Raw genomic sequence first — 21,822 nt, 5'->3', positions numbered from 1 at the left:
ATCCGCAGGGCCTGATCGTGTCAGGTGCAGCGGCCCCTTCCCTCCAGCTGAGGGGGCTCAACACCGAGCCTGCCTCGCAGTCAGCCCCCTACGCACTGGAATTCCTTCCCAAGGATGGCCTCATAAAGCTACACCTTAGATTCCCTCCCCTGCCAATGACTGAAAAGAATGTGGTTAGGCCTGTTTGGACGATACAGTCCTTATGTCTTAGGGTAAGGCTCCCCTCCATCCCACACACGGTCACAGCTGCGGGCGTGACCTGCCCTCTCTGATCTGGGGGATCCTGGACTTTTCCTAACGGGAGGCGGGTGTGTAGGGCTGGTGAGTGGGTGTGCACGTTCCATATGGCCCTTTCGCGCTTACCACTTCAGCAGCCACCTTTATCGCCTCCTGTAGCCCATACAGCTTCCCCGCAACCAGGTAAACCCCAGCGGTCCAGATAGCACAGGCTTCGTGAACCCAGTGCTCCTGCGTGTCTCCCACCGGCTCCTGAGACTCGGCTTTGTTGCACTCGTGCCGTCTGGGCTTCTCTGCCACCTCCTCTCCCTCTGTCCTCTCATCGCAGCAGTAACAGCTTTGTAGTTTCCTAAACATCCCCCTGGAACTGGAGCGGAGGGCGCTCTGTTTCGCTGAGTCAGCAGCACTGTCCGGCTTTGGCGGCTTTCCACTGATCGCACTCGTTGTACAATTATTATCTGTCATTTTGAGCGTTCTCTCTGCCGGCGAAGGCACGGGAGCCTCCTCGCTCGGTCCCTCCACTTTAATCTTTTCTTTCAGCCTCGATTTCTTTTTTGGCAGGCAGTGCTCCGGGTAATACGGCCCGCAGAGATCCCCAAGGTCTTTGTAATTGGCAGGGTTCCGGCAGAGGCAGCAGACCAGGCAGGCCGCGTTGAGAGCCTTGGACACCACGGGGCCCAGGTGCATTGTGGAAGATAAAGGCAGCGCCGCTCTGGACTGCAGCGAGGCCGCTCCAGGAAGCAAGGCCTGAGCCGAGGACGAAGGCTGCTGCTCCTTGTGGAGCCTGGCCTCCTCCGCGGCGGAGTTGATGACGGTGCAAGTGGTGGTGAACACGTTGCGCTTCTCCACCCGCACGTAGGGGGAGAAGGGCGGCGCCCGGCTGTCCGTCCGCAGCCGCTTGCACGAGATGTACTTTAGCCTGATTTCGGGCTCCGCGGGGTTAAGCAGAGGGACCTGCTGCAGGCGCCGCCGCCTGGCCCTGCTTTTACACCTGGATGTCACGTTCTTGGCCTTGCCGCGGCTGTGCCGTTTCCTTTGTCTCTTCGAGTAGCCGTTGTAGTTGGAGTGGCTCCCTTGCGGCTTCTGCGCTCGGGTTTGGGCCTGGGAGCTTCTCCCCTCGGGGGGCTCACTCTTGGCAAAGTCTTTGTCCTCGGTCTTTGGTTTCTTCCCGTCCCTTTGTCCATCTTCCCCAGTCCCCAGCGCCTCCCCGGCGGCTGCCCTCTCTCGGGCCGGCAGGAGCAGAGGCGGGGCGAGATGGGCACGCTTGTCCAAGGGGTTTTTGGCCACGCTGAGGGCGGCTGCTTTCCCCTTTCGGTTCCTCTTCTTGGGCAGCAGGCTGATAATCTTTGCAGCCATGCTGCTGTTGCTGTGCCGTGCTGTCTCGGGAGATGAATAGGCCTCACCCTTGAAACAGTCAGAGGACAGTTTCTTACTGTTCATTAGTTTTCCTTTTAAGGATCTGTTGTTCGAATTTCTGCATAATTGCTCCGCTACTGAAGCGGCAGGAGCCTTTTGTGCCATGCCCCGGTTTAATGGCCCTGCTTCTCCCACTGCTGGGGTTACACTTGCGTTCTTTGCGGCCCGCTCCGTCTCCGCTCCGGCGAGGCTCAGAGGATTACTGTGTGCAGTAGCGGCCGCGGCGGCGGCAGCGGTTTTGCATGCAAACTTCTTTAAATTCGGCGAGGTGATCTTCTGCACAATGGCCTCCAGTTTGAGGCCCCTGCCTTTCCTCGGGGGCAGCACTTTTGTCTTCATGGCCCCCTGAAACGCCGCCCGAGAGGTGATTTTAATACAGACGTTGGGGGCTTCTTTAGCTGGAGGGGGCTTCAAGGCCGTTTCACAGGAGCTCTTTGTAGGCAGTTTAGCTCTCGCCTTTTTGGTTGACGGCATCCTTTTAAAGAGATTGGGGGAGGCTTCGGGCTTCTCTTCTTTTGTGCTGCTGTTGTTGCTTCTTAAAACCAAGTTTCTCTTTTTGGTAGGGATAGGGGACATGAAGGTGGATTTTCTCTTCAGCGAATGCAGCGGTCGCTCAGACATTTTGCTGCCCATTCCAGTCCCGGGCTTAGGAAGTTTCATTCTTTTGCCCACCTTGCCTTCTTTGTGCGGGCCCCCTTGAGGCGTGATCTTAAAGGTGGGGGGTAGATGGTTGTTTGAAATGAGCTTCTTGGGTGTTTTGCAGTTTTTGAGCCTGACCTCAGCTGTCCTCTTCTCCCTTCTCCTTTTCGCGAAGGAGACCTCCTGTGTCTTGGTCCTAGATCGTAGGATCATGGATCTCTGCTCCTTCACCTCTGCGTCTTGGGGATCCAGGCCTTTAGCCTTCTGGCCAATAAAGTCCTCGTTCTGCACCAAATCTGGGACCAGGAGAGAAGTGGGATCGCTGGGATTTTGGATGACTTTTGGGGCTGGTCTTCCGGTCCGTTTCCTGGCTTTGAAAGCAACTCTCTGCTTCATGCCACAAACTGGTTTCTTTCCTAACTTTTCTTGATGGGCTGACGCCTTCAGCCCTTCCAGGGGGGCTGGCGTCCTGGGCTCAATCAAGGCAGTGAAAGAGCGGGTGCACATCCGAGCTGGCAAGCCTTCAGCTGGAAACCTAGGAGTCTGGCCATGGGCATTTTTGCTTGGTGTTTCCATCTGGCCATCTGGCCCTATACATGTGTTGGCCACCATGGCAGCTGCCTGGATGTCTTTGAACGGGCTTGGTATCAGTTTGCTGGATTCCGCTCCTTCCGACAACCTGGAATGGATCCTCTTGCTGCGAAGACTCTTGCCCCTTGAGATCGAATCTGATTTTACCGGCAAATTTTCCGATAGTATTTGCTTCTTTACCTTGACCGACAAGGTGGTTTTGGTCTCTGTCTTCTCCTGGAGAACGCTTTCACCTACCGTTGTGTCCTCCTCAGGTTTTATGTGAGGCAGGGAAGATTCAAACCAACTTTTCACCTTGGTTTCAGTGCCGACTGCTGGGCCTAAGAGAATAACAGACTGGCCAGACAAACGAGAGGAGGGAACAGCATTTTCTTTCTCCACCGTGCTTACAGTTTCTTCTGCTGATACCGGCACATCCTTGGAGGAGAGCACTGCAGCATTCTCAGGAGGTTTAGGTGGGGATGTATCGTAGATCACGGACTTCTGCTCTGCACCAACCAGCTCACACAGAGATGAATATTCTTCTGGTTCCAAATCAGACTCCTTCAGATCTGGGGAGGATATCATCGGGATTTCGCTGAAGTCCCCAGCTGAGCAGCAGTGCCTTGTGTCCTCCAGCCACCTCTCACTATCTGCTTTGGTGGCCTCATCATATGTCAAAGTCTCTTCCTCTTCCTCCCCCATCTGCTGCCGGGTGAAGTCCTCAGCTTGTTCGTTCTTGGTTGGCTGGTCACCGTCACATATCTCCAGGCAGCAGGCATTTTTTTTCTCCTTGCAAGACCCGACCACTTTGCTGTGGAACAAACCCTTGGAAAGATCTGAGGACTGTAGACAGGGCCCGAGCTCTTTCCACCTCAGGCATGATTCACTGAGGCTTTCATCGGCCCAGTCGAAATGCTCCATGGTGTTTTCGGAACCCACGGAGTTGGCCGTGGTGTTTGAATAGCAGCTGTAACTGGTGGTCCCAGAGGTAGAAGTAGCAGCTGGGATGTTGGGTTTGGAATTATATGCTAGGGAACTGGTGACTGTGAGAGCATTTTTTGTTTCGGTTGTTGTAAACTCCACCTGGGGACTCTCATAAACCTCCTTGCTGAAATCCTTACTGTTGTTTCCCCCAGAGGCTTTGTCTAATTTCAAGGGTTCGGTGTGGGCACCCGAGTCACCTTGGCTGGACCACGGGCTTTTAACCATAGAGTCCAGACACGTTCTGTGGTTTTCTAAATGGAAGGGGGATTTCATGGGCTCTTTGTTTAGAGTGGGGGAGCTGGCCCAGGCTTTGTCTGCCTTCTCGTTGATAGCGTCCTGCAGTACAATGATTTCCGAAGCCAGTTCCTCCTGAGAGAGCGCGCTCAGGAGCAGCCGCGGGCACTCCCTTTCGTTGGTCATGTACTTGGTGAATGTTTCCAAGGGCAGGTTAGCGTGAATGCTCTGGAAAGAATCGTCGGACTTTGTGGACATGTCGTCCGGAGAAGTCACAGAGCAGGTAGAGACTGACTCGGGCTTGGCCTTGGAGTTGTTGTTGACCCTTGCTGGACTGCGGCTCTGACTGCAATAAAGGAAATTTCTCTCTAGTTGATCTTCGGACCCACTCAGATAATCAGCGTCCTGAGCTTCTGCGTGTACGGACTGAGGGGTGCTAAGAGGGTCCGACAGGGGGGTCCCCACCTGCTCAGCGGAGTACGTGCTGCTCTCTGGACTGCAGTGCTGGCCTTTTAGCTGCTCTGGTGTTCTAGGAGGGTTTTTGATGCCTTTTTTCTGGGGCATTGCCGATTTCGAAAGGAGAAGCTGCTGGACGGTGTTGGAGATGTTCTCGACTTGCGAGGTGAGCGCGGTCAGACTTTGCAAACTGAGATCAGACAGTAGGTTTTCAGGGATCTTCTCCTTCTGCAAGTTTTTGCAGTTCCCCGGCTGAGCCTCTGGACTCGTCCCGTCTGTTGGAGAAGGATTCAATAAAGGCATGAAATGGCTGTGGTCAGTGATGCTGGCAGGGAAAGCCCCAGTGCTGAGAGACTGCTGGCTGTACTGGAAATTCTCTAGGTTTGGCATCAATGGAGACGGCGTGGAGCTGTAGGATGGAGATCGACCCACGGAACGAGCAGGAGAATGACTTGAGCTAGGACTAAACGTCTGGTAATATTGCTCCGGGGTCCTCACTGGAGCGTCACTCTGGCAATAGGTCTGGCCTGGCTGGTTATAATGTTGGTACTTGGCTAGGTTTTGATAGTGAAGCGTTTCCTGGGCATGGTGCCTTCCTTGCAAAGACTGCTGCTGCTGCTGCTGCTGCTGCTGCTGGTCGTAGCTAATTCTGTTTGCCTGATAGCCATGCAGGTTCTGGACTCTCTGCCCAGTGGCTAGGTTAGCAGCACTTCCAAGAGGCCGCTCGTGCTGTTGGCTGGACGGCGCGGTGCAGCTTTTGTACGAGTGAGCGGTCTGGCTCCCTCCTGGGACGGAGGAGTACGTCGAAGAGGCTGGGAACTGGGACTGGGAGTGCTGGGTAAAGTGGCCGGTCTGGGAAAAGGACATGGGCGAGGAGACGTCATTTTGGATCTTCTGCCTTTGGAGCTTGGGATACGTTAAGGCAGGTGGCTGGGGCGGCGGCGGGGGCGGCTGCGGCTGCGGCTGCAGGTGCAAGGAATGGGTTCGGAATGGAAGCTGAGCCGTTTGCTCGTGGTACTGCCTGCTGCCCGTGGGAGCCGGGCTCTTTTTCATCAAGTTCTCCTCATACTTGGCCACTCCTCCGGCTAAGGATTGCTGCTGAGCACCCCAGGCCTGCAGGCTCTCCTCCCCGGAATAGCGGGCCGGGTACGGGCTGTTCTCCTGGACTGCGTAATTCGAAAAGGCCGGCCGGCCTTGCAGCTGCTGGCCGGCCAATTGTTTATTTCCCCTGTGGTATTTCTCCACGGCGCTGTTCTCGTACCCTTGGTAAGGCAGCTGCTGCTGACTGTAGTACTCTTTCGCCACCAGCCTCTGACGCTCGCAGTTCGGCCCTGCCTGACTTTGATGCCTGTAATTCTCCAGGCGTGATGTATCTTGTGAAGTCTGCTGGTAGTTCTGCTGGTTGCCATGGAAACCACACCTTTCTCGAAAGGACTGCATGGCTTGGGCTTGTTATCTGTGAAGAGAGAGAGAGGAGAGGATTCAAATGAACCATTTTCTTTTACCTTGGGTTGCGTGGGGGGGGGGGGGGGAGGGGGCGGTTATTTTGTTGGTTGCTTGTTTGTGGAGATTTGTGACGTACTGCGACTGTTGTTTTGCAGTGCAGGCCTGCCGACTGTGCATTACAGTCAGACCCCCCTCACCCCCCAGCCTTTAAAAACAAAACAACCCAGCCACAATTCCTTTCCCCCGTTTCTCCCTTACCAGCTGCAGTACACTGACATGCTCTGTTTCAGGAACACGGAGCCTGTCCTGCCAGTCTCAGCATCCTGGTGGGCTCAGATCTGCCAGGGACGGCAATCAATGCAGGTGGCGTCTGGATAATGTTAGGTTGCTCAGTGTTTCACGCACCTGTTTTCCCATCCCTCTCTGCCCCCCGAGTGCTGGAAATCACTTAGCGAAACGATCCTCCCTCCTTTCCCTTAGGATTTCAGGATCCTGTAATCCAGTTATAACGCCTCGACTTTTTTAAAGTATTAATTACGATTGTTGTTATTATTTGACCCATCCGCACTGAGGACGGAAACCCACGGGCTCCGCTGTGAAAAGTCATTTCAACTTCCCAATTCTGCTTCTCTGCCTTCCCTCCCCTCCAGACGGCTCCCCTCCCCCCTCCCCCAACCAATAACCCCCTCAATTGGTGTGATACCATCTGGAATCTGTCTGCCCCTCGAAGCAGGCGTCTGTTAGAAAGCAGCGAGGCACAGCCATCATAAAACAGTCCCTGGTTCTCATCCCCCAATTCTGCCAGGAAAGGAGCCGCGCCTGGCTCCCATCTTCCAGTCTAGGTGGATAAGTGAGACAACGCGCGCTAACGAACTGCTAAATAACCGCACAGCAGCATGGGCATTAAAGGCCCCGTCCTGTGAGGGCCAATGGACATAGAGGGGGGCTTAGCACATCAAAGGATCAGACCCCACCCGCCTCCTCTCGCTTGCTTTCACTGGAGGTGGCCCTGGGTGAGGATTTACTGTGTTCAATGCCCTGTGCAGCACCAGAGTGTAACGCAGAGTGACACTGGTGCGTGAAATCCCCTTGGTGAGGGAGAACGCTGCCTCCCCTCCACCCCCAAACCACCCTGACAGCTTCCTCTAATGCCTGTCCCTGGGACGCAGGTACATTTCCGCACTGGAAATCACATTATCTACCCAGATTAAATGCTGATTCTGGTCATGCAGGTTTCCTTCTGACTCTTTCCAGGGGGAGCTAATAAACTCAGTGGGACATGACCAGAGAGATCCCTCTAAGGCAGTGGTCCACAAACTTTTTACCCTGAGCCGAGCCCCCCCTTACTCCTGTCCACACCCCCTGCCGCCTCCACCCAGCTGGGGCTGGGACGGGACCACATTCGGGACTGGGGGCTGCGGCAGGTTGGCGGGGCTTCCGAGCTGGGAGTGCCAGGACAGTGGGGCTTCCCTGCTGTGGGAGCTCCCGTGCCCCCCGCAACATTCCTCCATGTTCCCCCAGGGGTGCACGCCCCACACTTTGAAGACCTCTGTTCTAAGGGGATGTCTTTACAGCACAGTCAACCCAGGCTCTTACCTGGGGCTTTAGCCTACCATCCACACACCATCTAACCTGGGTTTGGAGGTGTCTTATACAGCTGGGGGCACACGTGAGAGCCCAGGCTCCGGTTGCACTTGGGCTGGAACACACCCACTTTGCAGTGAGGGGTGCGTGCAAAATCACTCCCGTGCTGATGGTCCTCCAAAGCCTTCCCACAATTCCCCTCAAAGGAGGGGACGCGTTCTCCCACCATGGACTGTGCTGAGACACTCCAGGCCCCTTTCCCTGTCCCTTATGTCCAAGAACCCTGGGATATGCCCCAGGCACACCTGGGTGAGTGCAGAGACCTTGAGGATGCAGGGCGGTGGGTAGGGCTTTGCTGTGGGGACACCCACACCACCCTTGGGGGGACCACAGCTGGCTAGCCGCCTGACTTCCCACCAGGAGTGGTGATAGAAGGGGCCAGCACTCCATCCTAGGAGCTGGGTGCAGCTCACCGTCAGGCCCGTTCCTCTTCATCCCACTCCCATTCTCTGAGGAGCAGTCTGCCTGTCTGTCTGTCTCTCTCTCTCTCCCTCCCTTCTGTCCTCTCTCTGTATTTATTGAGGAAATGACTTTAACACAGGGAACGGCATCTCGCCCTAGTTCCCCACTTCGATTCTGGCTCTGGTTGGTGCGTCTAACACATTACGCCAGACGCCTGCTGAGAGAGTCAAACCAGAGCTGTGCACACAGGCAGCGTATTTCCTCTCTCTTTTTCTGACATGGACGTGTCCCCCTCTCGCATTCGGTGCAGATCCGTGCTCTCACCTGCTGCTTTCGCTCAAGATTTCAGGCTGGCTCTTGGAAAACAACCCACCCCCACACAGACCTGCGTGCACACCCCCGACGTGCAGAACGCCTGCCCACGCCCGCACCCATTCACACACATGCAGTCATGCCCATGCACTGTCGGACACGCGTGCGCACCCAATCAAACACACGCGTGCACGCAGGCATAGTTTCATTCCCGTCTTGTAACAAGCGGGGATACGACGCTCCATCACAGCTGTCCCCGCGTGGCAGCACGGCGCCCGTGAACCGAGGTGACCCCACCTTGCCCCTTCTCCAGAGCATAAAGTCCCCGTGTTCTGTGTGGCCCCATCCAGGGAAGGTTGTGCCGCCACCCTCGCCCCATTGCACCCAGCCAGCGTATTTATGAGGCCGGAATGTGCAAAACTCTGCGTGGCTCTAAATGAGACGGCTTGCACCTCTGTCTGTGCGCCTTGTCTATCTGCACAAATTACATTTCTGCTTTTATTAGTCCCAGATCGCTCTCATTTCCTGCTGAGCATCCTGTGGATATCATTAACATTTCAGCACCTTTTATTTATTTATTTATTTTTAAAACCCAAGCCTCTGAAAGACGTGACCCAAAACGTTATTAAAAACTACTAATAAAGGTGGCGTTGCTAATTTCCCCTCGCCATTCCCCCAGCACCCCGTTCTTCCACCCCCACCCCTTTTAATGGAATGCTGCCTCCGTTTAATTTAGCTCTTCTGGATTACGGCTGGATTTCCCAATACGCACGAGCAAACTGGATGCGGTTAAAGCATACGTCTTGGAGAAGAGACAGTTCGATTAAAATACGGTGAGCTTTGTGCGAAAGTCACGCGACGCAGAAATTGCGGCTAACGTTGCCCTGTCCCACCAAAGGGGCTCGCGGGGGGGGGGGGGGGCGCAAGGAATCGGGGAACAAAGGAACAAAAATCAAAGAGAGGCCCTGGAGGCACGGGGGGAAAGAACACGAAAGGATGGAAAGGGCCCCAAAAGCGACACAAGGAAGTGGGTTTGAAAAATGAAAGCAGCTTGAAAAAATACTGGACTGTTGCTTTAATGGAAGACTTCTTCCTTTCTCTTTGATTGTGAATTATTACTGCTTTCTCTCGGCCTGGAGCTGCCTTGACTATTTGGAAACGGCACAGTTTGGCCGTGGGGCAAGGAGGGATGTGACGTTAGCACGGACAGAGGGGAATGAACAGGGGTGATGGGGCGGGAAGGATCCAATTAGAATCAAAGTGGGTTTGGGTCACGGTGACGTTCCCACTGAGCTGATCTGCAGCTGGAAATGCACCAGGCTCGGCGAGGATCTGTGTGTGAGGGACACTACCTCTCGGGGTTCCTCCCTTACCCACCGGCCTCCAAAAGCAACGGTCCGTGAAGCCCCTGGAGCCAGCGAGAAAAGAGAAGGCCTGGAGCAGCCAAGCAGTGGGAACGGATTAGTAATGGGGAACGTGACAACGGCCGACAGCAATGGGGAACGTGACAACCCTGACAATACCTCCTCCAACAATTGATGGCTGTGACTATCTGTGCCTCCCAGACGGCAGGCTCCCCTCCCCCAGTCCCACACACTGGCCAGCACCGAGCATCAAGGGCTCACTCCATGTCTGATGTAACTCCTTCGATTTCCATGGGCTTACCCTACGCTGACCCCTAACCCCTCTGATGCTCACACAGTACTATCAGGCCCTGTTTGCGTTATGCAACACCCGCGTTGGTAGCACAACCGGGCTGAAACCAGGTTTGGTTTAGCGACGTAGACATGGCCACGTTCTGTTAGAGACCCTAAGCTAAAACGTGGCTTTCAAAACCCGGTTCTAAAACCACTTGGGCCCATCCACTGCGGCTGTGCAAACCACCTCGTTGTGCAGCTCAGTCAGCCGGGGTTGTTTTGCCTCTTAGCCAGGGCCCTTCCAGCCGGTGCAGCAACATGCAGCATTCCAGGTCAGCCTGCCCTGCTCACAACAGCAGGGGAGAGGGTTGTGTCAGGGTGACACAAATATCAGACGGCTTCATGCCACAAAGCGCCTTCCCTCGCTCTCCCAGAGATTGAAAGAATACGAATGCAGAGATAAGCGAGAGCAGGGAGGGAGAGGGAGCTTGAGAGTTATGGGCAAGGGAGAAAGCTGCTTTCAGAGGAGACCTGGAAAGGGAAAGAGTCAATGAGGCCGAGATGATAAAAGACGGCTGTGCCAGAGACCGGGCGAGGGGACAGGGAAGAGAGGCTGCTGCATAATGACAGCTGGAGCAGGGATGGGGCGAGAAAGGGGGTGGGGAGCGGGGGCTGTGATGCTGGCTACAGCACAACCATTGAGGGTTTTAAAAACAAGAGCTACGCGCTGGTTCACGTCAATGGGAGTTTCGCCTCCGACTTCAGCGGGAACAGGATTCAGCCCCAGGGAGAGCAGGGAAAATAAAACCGACAGAAGCCGTGGGCCAAAGCCGTGGGCGGATTTCCTCCTGAGTAGGTCTCAGGGGGAGCCCATCAGCACAAAGAAAACACCCACACAAAGCCTGGATCTTCCCGCTGGATCCTCTGCTACGCTCATTACATGCCAGGTTGGATTCTGCTCTCTGCTACCGGGTATGAATCCAGAAGGCCTCAGCTGAGCCCGGCTCTGCTCTCAGCCCCAGCGTGAATGCACAGGAGCTCTGTTCGAATGAATTCAGTGTTCTGGATCTCTGGATCTCTGAGCACAGAATCTGCCCCGTTTCCTTTGCTCCCTCGCGCCGGGGGTCTTGAGGGGGAACACGCCGGATCACGTCCATTCCCAGAGTCTGTGCTGGGTCCGGCGCATCAGACATTGCATCCCCCTGCGCCTTGGCCAGAGATAAACTCAGCACCCCCCCCAGAGCAGCAAGACCTTGGCAGTACGCAGTTGCCATGGGGACAACCTCTGGTCTGACCAGTGGTTCGGACAATCAGGCTGCAGCGCAGGAAAGGCTGTTTGCCTACCTACAGCTCCTCCCCCCACAACGGCTCCCCTCTCTGATCGGGGGAGCCCCACCGGGGGGGATCCCCCAGAAGCTGCATTTTACAGCCCTGGGAGAAACAGCGATCGCTCTGGAGGGGACGACCCACTGCTTGTCAGGGACGTTTACCGCCTCCAACGAAGAGAAGTCAGCGGGGATGAAAAAGCTGGAGAACCCTCTGCAGAAATCAATGTTGTTAAAAATAATAAATAAACGGTGTCTTCTTGGAATGATCAACCAGACCAAAAGTGCATCAATTACATACAAAGGCTTTGCCAGTCACAACTCCTCTGAGACAGAAGAATGTGGTTACCCGCCCGTTTTACAGGTGGGGGAAACTGAGGCACACATTAGCCCCTGGAGGGGAAGTTGGTAGCTTCCTGCAACTCTAACCAGCAAGCTCCTTTGACCGGGCAATCTTCCCCTGCCACAAGGATGGAGGGTGCGGCATGGGAGCCTTTGAGAGCAATGAGCAGAGAGGAAGCAGGGAAGGATGGTGCGATGGGGGGATAACAGAGGACATCGCTGGAGAGCGGAACCTGGAAAAATATCCCTGTTTCATCTTGGAAGGGGCAAGAGAGAGTCAGCTGTTCTAGAAAACAATCTGGCTGCAGTGAGGAGATCCATAAATACAATCCCTTTACCCTAGAGGCAGACCCTACAGACAACATTTTAATGCCCGGAATCTTATAGAGGCTGAAACTGATTACTTGGGCCTCAGAGCTACTGTACATCTCTCCGTTCTGCCCCGGTCAGGTGGCGTCTGCGCTGGTTGGATTGATCTCAGTCTCTCTCTTTAGAGGGTTGCATGCAAGGGCAGCTGAATACTCCTGCTCATGAATATTAAGGAGCAGGCAAGACTGGCATGATAAGCAGCGACGCCGGGAACTCCTCGTGTCCGTCTGGTGCCCTGTGTAAGCTGACCAAGAGCGACAGTCATTGCCCCAGTTAAGATGTGATTTATGCTTCATGTTAGCTCAAATCAAGGCCTCGCCCTTCCACAGGCTGCCTATCCTGTTACAAAGACCTACCCGGAGAGGATACAGAGGAGACAGGAACCCTATGGAGTCCCAATTGTCATTCAGGAGAACAAACGCCCGCGAGCGTGTCGCTCGCCCTTCTCTGCTGCCACTGGGAAGAGAGACCTGGAGACCAGTTTGGATGAGATCACAAGTGAAATGAGTTGACGGTACTTCCTCTCTCCCCCAGCCCACCGCGCACACAAATTCAGCACTGCGAGCTGACCGCGCAGGCACTTTTAGGCTGCATCGTCACAGCTTTGCACGGGCGCAGGACTGGGACAGCTGGCCTGGGCAGAGCTGTGTGGGCGTGTCTGTCTGCATCTGCTGGTCAGGACTGCAGAGCCCTGGCAGAGCCGTTGGGGAGACATGTACAGCGCTTACGCCCCAGCCAGCCGCCCCGCTAACCAACACGAACCAGGTCTCCACGTGCCCCACTCACACCCGCAGCAGGCGGCAGATGAAGGGCCTGACCCTGCAAAGCGCTAACGTCCGTAGGACCTGAGAGTACTCAGCCCCACCCAGGAGCAGCACAGCACCCCTGAAGGATTGGTTCTGAAATGCAGTTCCCAGCGCCCCTGCTCCACGCGGCAGAGCTGACCCCTCCATCTCTCCCAGTAGGTCTCCGACATCCTCTTGCTAGCAACACCCGGCTCGTGCTGTGACAGAGCCAGGCCAGGTCTCGCTCTCGTCAGCAGGTGCAGCTTTGACCCAGCTCCTTTCCCTCCTGATGCTCTCTCTCTCCCTGTGGCCCTGCTGGCGTGGAACGTAACAGATGCCCCTTTCCCCAGCACACGCTTTAGTGGCATCAAGTCAAGCTGTCTATGGCAGCAATGTTCACACTCTCTCCTCGGAGGTGGGGAAGTGGCCGAAGAGCCATCCACATTCATGCTCTGAGGTGCTCCCCCCCCGGGGCGAGACTCCTCAACACCGTATTCTCCAGAATCCACGCTTTCACGCAAGAAGAAGTTTCTAGCCCAGCTCATGATCGCGTTGACAAAGGAAATCAATACGCTGCTGTCTCATTGAGTCTACGGGCCAGACCGACTAAAACAATAGCACCGAGTCAGCATCAGCTCCGTGGCCTCGGCCAGACGGTTGAACGCAGGCCCGGCAGGGGGAGGGTTTCGACTCTGAAGGCGTGTCTACACTGCAAAAAAAAAAAAAAAAAACCAACCCAACCCAACCGTGGTACAGAATCTCAGAGCCCGGGTCAACTGATTCAGGCTCCGGGGGCTAAAAACAGCCGTGTAGACGTTCCTGCTCTGGGGTCTGAAACCCAGCGAGGGGGGAGGGTCTCGGAGCCCAGGCTCCAGCCCAAGCAGCTATGTCCACACTGCAATTTTCAACCCTGCAGCCTCAGCCCCCGTGAGCTGACCCAGGCTCTGAGACTTGGTCCCACAGGTTTTTCTTTGCATGGGCTCTCTGGGCATGTCTACACTGCACACGACAAACCCCACCCGGCACCAGACATGAGCTGGGCACCCACGGGCAGGCTTCCTAGCTGCAGCCTGCTCCTGCAGAAAGGGGATATTTTGTGAGGGCCCGGGAGGATCACCTGCAAGGGGGCATTAGTTTGTCGGAAAAGCTGTATGGAAGCAGTTCTGATGAGCGTGAGATGTGGAGGTGGGGGGCATCTGATGGCATATTAGATCCGGGAGCACCGGCCGGCTCCAAAGAGAAACTCTGCTTCTCTTTGGCTAGCATGGCGCACAGGAAGGGGAAGCAGAAAAGCAGGGGCTCTTCTTTCAGAACTCTAGCGGAGGAGCCCCTTATGCAGAAGGACAGCTCCAGGGTGTTGCCTGCTATCACCTTTTCATGCAGGCGCCAAACAAATGCAGGCAAATGACAATTTTGGAAGGGCACTTTCTGGAGGGTGCCCATCGATTTCCCTGCTGAGTACGAGATTCCGCTCCAACGCCCTGCCAGAGACCGGAAGCATGCTTACCTGTTTGTCAAATACGATATAGGAGCGCCATCGGCCAGTGGCCCAGACATTCCCGGCCCTGGGCATTTATACTAATGTCACAAGAGTACAATGAATTTCTGAGGATCTCAAAGCACTTTACACGGATCCACAACTTAAGTCTCACAACTCCTTGCCCAGCAAGGAGGTCAGGCTTCTATTTATTTTCCTGATGGGGAAATGGAGACACAGTGGTTCAGTGACACGCCTGAGGTCCTATATTCCTATTTCTAATGAAAAGACTTATTATACAGTCTATTTCCCCCCATAACGTCGTTTCAGTTTTCAGCTCTCCATTTTGGAGGGGGAAAAGAACATACATTAGAATTAAAACACCCACCCGACGTAGGGCTGGGAACGTGAAGGAGGAAGGTCGGTCCCTGGCCGAAAACGCACTGAGGTTACGATCCTTCACTTCCTTTCGCAGTGTGCCACCACTTGTAATCAGCAGCACCGTTGGAAGTGGCCCCCAGCTGACCCCTCCCTTTGCTATGAAAGAAAGGTGGGCTCGGACCGTGGGATGGGGCGAAATGCTCCACAGATGGAAAAGGCTGGAGAGACTGGGAGCCACAAGCGACCAGGGGGCTGATTAACTCAACGCCCAGCTCAAGTGGCCCTAGAGCAGAGAAACGATGAATACTCTGTGCACACCAACCCCTTAGACGCCCCGGACAAGGAGTTCATGCGGGGGGCAGTCAGAATGTCAGGCTGGCCTGGAGATGGCACAGGCGCAGGCGCTTGTGACAGTAAACGTCGGCTGCTCAGATGCACTGGAGCAGCCGCTGCCATTGGCGATGGGTTTCTGATGCCCGCTGGGGAGAAGAAAAAGGCACCGAACTCTGCCAACGAAGGCCCTGATCTCAAGCCCTCTGAAGCCAGGGGGATTCTTTCCGCTGACGTCAGTGCGCTGAACGAAAGGAGGCGGGCTCAGGTTCACACCCGGACGTCACTCGCTCTGCCCTGACTGGGGATGGCTACCGGGGTAGCTGGGACGGCACACCTTTCCACGGACAACGCCACGGCTCCTTTGGACGTGGTCCATCGCCCCTGCAGCCCCCTCCCAACTCCCGGCCCCACTCCCAAGCCTCTGTCCTGCTCCGGTTCTCGTAGGGCCTGATCCTGAGAGGGGCAGCAGCTTCCCCTGACTCCAGCAGGACGTGCGCACTCAGCTCCCCTCAGGATCGGGCCCTTGCTGCTACCACTTCTCTCAGTCTGTGAGTGCTCTTCTGGTGACGTGACAGCGCCAAGGTCCTGTCAACTAAAAATAACCGGTGCTGTTGCATGGTAATAATGTGGGGAAAGCGTTGGCATCACCGCTCCTTGACTGCTCCCGGACCCCCAGCCTCCCCGGAGCTCTCCAGATGGACAGTTACTCAGCTACGAAATGCAGGCCCCTTGCGATGCAGTCGCCCTGAGGTGCCAGCGGTCAAGGGACCGAGGCAACAGGCTGTCAAGCCTCTAGCCTAAATCCTGGGTCTTCCCACCCGCTTCCAGGGGAGCAGGCAGCCCCGCGCGGCGACCGGCCCCTTGGCCCCACTGGGTCCAGACAGCGGCGGGGGGCGGGAGGGGGTGGCAGGTTTCCCGTTGCAGCCCAACCGTCGTTTGCACTGGGAGCCGTGGCAGGGTGGCGAAGGCGGGGGCCGCACAGCCCTGCCCCCGGGCGGAAAGCAGGCTGGAGATGCCAGCGATGCTTTGGCAGGCTGCCACGCCGCAAACGGTTGCGTGTAATTTGATTATTAAGGCAGGAGGGGGGCAAGGAGGGGAGTTTGGACATTGCCCAGCCCCAGCCGGCTGCCGTGCTAAGGCGCCTCCCCCCACCCCCGGGTAGGGGATCCGGGCAGATGGGTGCTGGCCTCCCCAGGTGGGCGGCTTGTGGGTGTGGGGTGCCTCCCAAGGGGTTCAGGCACCCGTGGCTAGGAGCCGAGCGTGGGGGAGGTGGCAGCCAGGCGACGGCTCGCGACAGCTGTTCCCCCGACGTGCTAGACAGGCAGCCGCGTGCCCTGAGCTGCCGGGGGAGCGGCAGGAAATCCGCAGGACTCCCCTGGGGCCCGGTAAAACTTCCGGGGGCTTATTTCCTCTCTTCGCAGCCCGCCCTCCCTCTCATCTTGCCTGGGCACCGGTGCCCAGCGGGCCGATGGGGGTGATGAGCAGGCACCCAAAGCCCCTCTCCTGGGGCAGCCCGGCGCAAGGTTACCCGGCAATCTCGCCATCGCCTCCCGCTGCAGGGACACGGGGCCCGAGAGAAGCAGTGCAGCCCTGGACTCATCTCCCCCCATTAAGATTAATTAGAAGGAGGGGGGGGGAGCCTAAGCCGCCATCAACAAGCCACAGCAACCTAGCCCCTGGCTCTGCCTTTCCAGACGTTGGACATGCACAGAGACCCGGGGGAAGGACAGGAGAATGGGGGGGGCTAAGGGGACCTCCCCCTCCGCTCCCCGCCCCCCGATGGGGAGGAGGCAAGAGAAAGCAGCTCTCCTCCCCAGCCTCCATCATTCATCTTCCCCGATTCCCTGCTGCACACTCCCTCGGAAATCAGCCGAGTGAAGCAGCTGTTCCTTGCACACTTCACTTGACCACAGATGATGATAAATGAGGCTGGGGCTGTGCCGATAATGTGCGCGTGGGGGAGGGGGGGCGCCAGCTCACTCGCTGTGGCCAATTGCAAGCCCCCGCCCACCCAGCCCGCCCCCCCCGCACGCCCCCCCCCAAAGGAACGGGGGGGTGCCCCAGGCGGGTTCCTCCTAGCTCAGCCCAGGGCGCAGTGTGAGGGGCAGCAGCCTGCCGTGCCAGCAACCGATGGCACCGGCCGTGAGCCGGCGGCCCCGCAAAGCCCCCACGTGCCCCGGGGAATGCCCGTGACAGCCAGGGGATCTGGCAGGGCTCAGCTCCCTGGCGAAGCCCTGCGGCGCTGCCTGCAAGGTGGGTTGTAAGTACAGCCCTGCTGGCTCGGCCCAGCGGTCCATCTAGCTCAATATCCTGCCGCCCGCTGTGCCAAAGCGGAAAGCCCTGCGCCCGGGAGCTCGGCCCATGGGGCTGTACTGTGTATCACTGCAGTGCCAGCGCTACCACTTTGTCCCCCCCCCCCCTCCATCTCCACTGCTGCTCCTCCTCCTCCTGGCTCCACCTTTGAAGCCCTCCCCTCCCGGTCCTCCCCCAATGGCTCTGGGTCTTTCCTCCCCTCCCCGAAAGCGCTAAAGCCTGGGTCCCATGCTGAGCCCTTCCTCCCCCTGGGGTGGACGCCCCGTTACCCGACTGTAAATCATGGAGTGCTTTCCTCCAGCCGCCCGTGACTGGAGAGGTGGCGGCGGAGGATGGAGGTTGCTGAAGGATGCTAATGATCGAGTGGCACCTGGTGGCAGCGTGCGGGGGCTCTTGGGGCGCTCAACTCCTAGTTAGCAGCGGGGCGGGCGCTCTCCCTGGTGGCTTTGCTGCTGTCGGCTTTTTTAACGCTGGCGGCACTGATCTATTTTTAAAGGGGGAGCCCAGAGAAGGCTCTAAATGCTCAGTAACTTCCCAGCCACACAATGCCTCCTTCCTTTCCCCCCGGGGGCATCTTCCTTCCTTCGATTTAATAAATTACAGCATGTCGCCCGCTGCAGCGTCTGCCCACTTCCTGTGTCTAACTCGGCTGGAGGCTGTTGCATTTATGCCACGCTCATCACTGCAGTATCGGCGCTCATTCGGGCTGCAGTTTGGAGACCATCCTCAGACAGCTCCTCTTTACTCCCTCCCTTTGGTCCTCAGCCCGGAGACTTCACTCCTCCCAATCTAGGAATTTCAAAAGAAAACACTGGCTGGGAATACAGATAATGACTCAACATTTCTTCCTACAACCCAAGTCTGATTCTTCGCTCACATGCACCACTAGTGCTCCACTGGAGTTAGTCCTGATTGACAGCAGTGTATGTCAGAGCAGAGTCAAGCCCCATGTCCTTTTGGGTTCGAGCGTTCTCACGCTTCTTCTTTTGGAGTATGGCACAGATGCTGCCCTGGTTTTTTTCTAAAGCAGATATAGTGCATTCAGTCTCACAACAGACGTAGTGGAGGAATGACCTGGGTGTATTAATCCCTGTAACCTCCCCTTCTGTTTTTTTCCCCCTTGCTCCCTTAATTTTTGCTTTCAATTCTCTACCTTTCCCAAGCAACTTTTTTGTTTTTAAACTGGTAGTCCTTAATTATGTCACAGGTTAAAAGGGCAAAGGCCCATCCTTTTCACCTCCTCCCAAGGCTGAAATCTCCAATGGAATTCCAAACGGGTGGGGGAGGCGTGTTACACTGAACTCCAGCCAGGAGAAGATTGGGAAGATCTTGGGTTCTAAAACCCTCGTGCTTCAGTGAAACGCCAGCTGGCAAGTGCCGTTCAAAAAAAGCCAGGAACCTCCCTGCAAAGCGGATGTTCAACCTGAGCTGAGCATTCCTGGGCAAGTTATCGGTACAGCAGGGAAGGATGCGCTGTAGCAGAATGCATAGCCAGGATGTGACATGTCGGCGGGAAGAACTCTTGTTTATGACTTCTCCCACCAATCCCCGTTCCCCTGGATTGACATCAACCTTGAGAGGCTTGCAGGGGAAAAGAAAACAAGCCGATCGTTATGCAGAAAACAGGACTAATGTAAACAGGGGACTTGGCACTTCAGCCTCTGCACCTAAATCTTTTCAGGGCCCTGCCTGAAGCTTGTGATGCAGACAGACAAAAGCAAGGAGGGCTGAAATGATACACTGACCCGCTGGTCTTCACATCTAGCTATTGCAGCAGGTTCAGTGAACTGATCTCAAATCAGCGACCACTGGAGGGACAATGAAATGCTGAATGAAAGACCCTGAGTATATGAGGCGCTGTTACCGGATGGCCTTCTCTTAATTGATCGGATGGACTGCGCAAGAACTTCCCCATGTGCTGTCAATCTCCAGTTTGCAGGTGTTCACACTACCAAGACTGACTCTACACTGTGGCATGGTAAGAGTTAAAGATCCAGCGTCACGAGTTGCCTGCTCTCAACCTTGCCAAAGTGGGAGAAGAGAGAAGGTGTATTGCGATTCACTGCTCCTGTGGGTCTTTTGTAACCGAGCTCCCCACAACACACCAGACAAAAGCATTGCCAGTGAGTGAGTGCGGCCTCCGGTGTAAATTCAGCTGCTAGTCATACGCACTGAGGACCAATTAAATAACAGTTCCCTAGGTGGACCGAGAGTGATATATGTCTCTGCGCGAGCTCGAGTGCTTGTCTCTCTCACCAACAGAAGCTGGTCCAGTAAAAGGTATTACCTCACCACCCAGTCTCTCTCACATCCTGGGACCAACACAGCTGCACCACCACTGCATATGCCTCCACAATAACACATCTGCTTGGCCCCCTGAGTACGTAGTCCTTATGCCGCCTGCCCACAATCCTGCATCCTTGCTGATGCTTTCAGTAAGCTAGCTAGATCAAAGCTGGCACAGGTACGTCTACGTGAGCCGTAAATTACAGATCATCACATCCGGTTACATATCCTAAGGCCCTCTCCTCCAAAGAGCATTCTGCCTCTTCTTTCAACATCACCCCTCGGGGCCCCACTCTGCACCAACCAAGTTTCAGAGGAGGATCGGAGAGCGTCCCTTCAAAGCCCAGCAATGCTGATGCTTAAGAAGTCCCTACACCACTTCTGTTCATCCCTCGCAAGGACAAAACCCCCGCCAGTTCTGTAAAGGATACCACTAGACGTGATGCTTTTGTCTGAGTTCTTGGGCTCCTACCAGGTAGCAAAGGTGTTGAGTACACACTCAATGGAAACTCCTAGGAGCTGAAATGGGTGGCCCTCTTGCCGCTCTAGATACAATCATTGGAAAACAGGGAGTCCTAACGAAAATCCTGACACAACTTTAACTATAAATTGCACAAAAGTTGCTCGCCACCAGGAGCAGCTTTGGCTAACCCTCCACTGCTGCTCAGAGCAAAGCGACGAGCCATCCAAATGGAAAGCATTACCTTTCTTCTTCTTCTTTATTCATTTTCTGTCTTATAGGCTGTGACCTACCTTCCTTCCTTCAAAAGAGCTATGAGATTCCAAAGTAGTTTGAATATAAAAAAAAACTCCAACCACCTTGTATCTTAGAGGAACCAAATCATTTTCTGTGCTTCTTTATGGGATCGTTCTGTTTTAAATTACAGATAACTAGAAATGTGTAAATGAACTAACCTATATGTCTCTCTCATCCATCATTTTCAAGCCATTAGTGGGTAGGATCTTCTAAAACTTTAGGTGCATGCAAAATCCACACCTCATTTAATCAGCGAATTAACTCATTTGCTTATGAAATCACAGTAAATATCCTGTACGCAGGCAACATATAGGAGTTATCTGATCACAGCTTGCCAGCAGAAATGTTGGTCCAGGCCTAACAGGAGAGTTGTGAATGGGGGTCAGAAAGTCTACTCAGTGGTTCTCAACCTATTTACCATTGGGGGCTGCATCTAATACTACGTGTATGGCCCTGAGATTGTCACATGGGTCGCAGCTGTGTGCTGATTGAGCCACAAGCAGCCCGTGGGTCGCATGTTGAGAATCACTAGATCCTAGTCCTAGTTTTGTCATGGTCCTCCTTAGGCAAGTCATTTCCTCTCTGTCTTAGTTTTCCCATCTGTGAAATAGGGATAGCAATGCCTACATGGAAAGGGCGTTGTGCGACCAAATTCACTGAGACTTGTAACAAGCTTTAAGATCTTTGAATAGGTGCCAAGTGGTATTATTATTAAAGCTTTTTTTTGCCAGGCCTCTCACCCTAGCGCATACTTCGTATGGATTACAGTGTCTTCTCCGGGTGAGCTGATACTGGTGAACACCGGCCTGATTGCTTTAGATATTTAGTGCTCTGCTCTCATGCACACTGGTGGAGAGGCCCCTTCCATCAGAAACAGTTAAGTAGGGTTTGAAATGCCCTTTTACTGGCACTGCGATCAGACAAGCTGTCTCGCTGAAACCATATAAACAAAGCGCTGTTTCATTATCATGCGGCCAGGTTGGAGGGAACAAGAATCCACGGGCCAAATTCTGCAGCGACGGAAACCGGGGTTAGGCGTCAATCGGTGTTAGTCAGAACCGCCACGGACTTGGCTTTGAGTGGGTGTGCAAAACAAGGGCACCCGCTGTGCCGAGGGTGTTGGGGGAAAATGTTAATGTATGTTTTATGATGTGAATAATTGTATAATTCCCCTGGGGCAAGATTGGGCCCGACTCCATCTTGATTCAAGATGGGGTCTAATCAGAACCTAAATGGCAAAGACTGGTTGGCAAGGTGCCAATAGGGCAGATTTGCCCAGCAACAGCTGGAAAAGGCGGGAAGACCAGTAACCTTGGTGCCGGGTGCACCGCCTGAGAGGGTGGTGTGCAAAAGGTTTGGGGCCGGGTGCACAACGTTGAGGCGGGAAAATCCCTAGCCTCTGATTGGTCCAGGACTGGAGGGACCAGAAGGAATAAAAGGCCGCTCAGCCCCTAGAGGCTGGCTGCCCATCAGA

General features: G+C 55.2%; 1 protein-coding gene across 1 annotated transcript in view; it reads right to left on the bottom strand.

The window, feature by feature from the left end:
• The window catches only part of RAI1 (retinoic acid induced 1), a 126,368-nt gene that overhangs the window by 8,018 nt on the left and 96,528 nt on the right, over nucleotides 1-21,822 (bottom strand). Inside the window, exon 3 of the mRNA XM_067534205.1 lies at nucleotides 364-5,995. Within this exon, the coding sequence (XP_067390306.1) occupies nucleotides 364-5,979 (5,616 nt within the window). The 5' untranslated portion in view covers nucleotides 5,980-5,995. The remainder of the gene's footprint in view (nucleotides 1-363; nucleotides 5,996-21,822) is intronic.

Source organism: Emydura macquarii, unplaced genomic scaffold (genome assembly GCF_026122565.2).
Source record: "Emydura macquarii macquarii isolate MOO-44397 ecotype Brisbane River unplaced genomic scaffold, CSIRO-AGI_Emac_v2 contig_3390, whole genome shotgun sequence".
Taxonomy (NCBI): Eukaryota; Metazoa; Chordata; order Testudines; family Chelidae; genus Emydura; species Emydura macquarii.
Note: the sequence above shows the minus strand (reverse complement) of the source record. Positions and strands in the feature narration are given on the sequence as shown.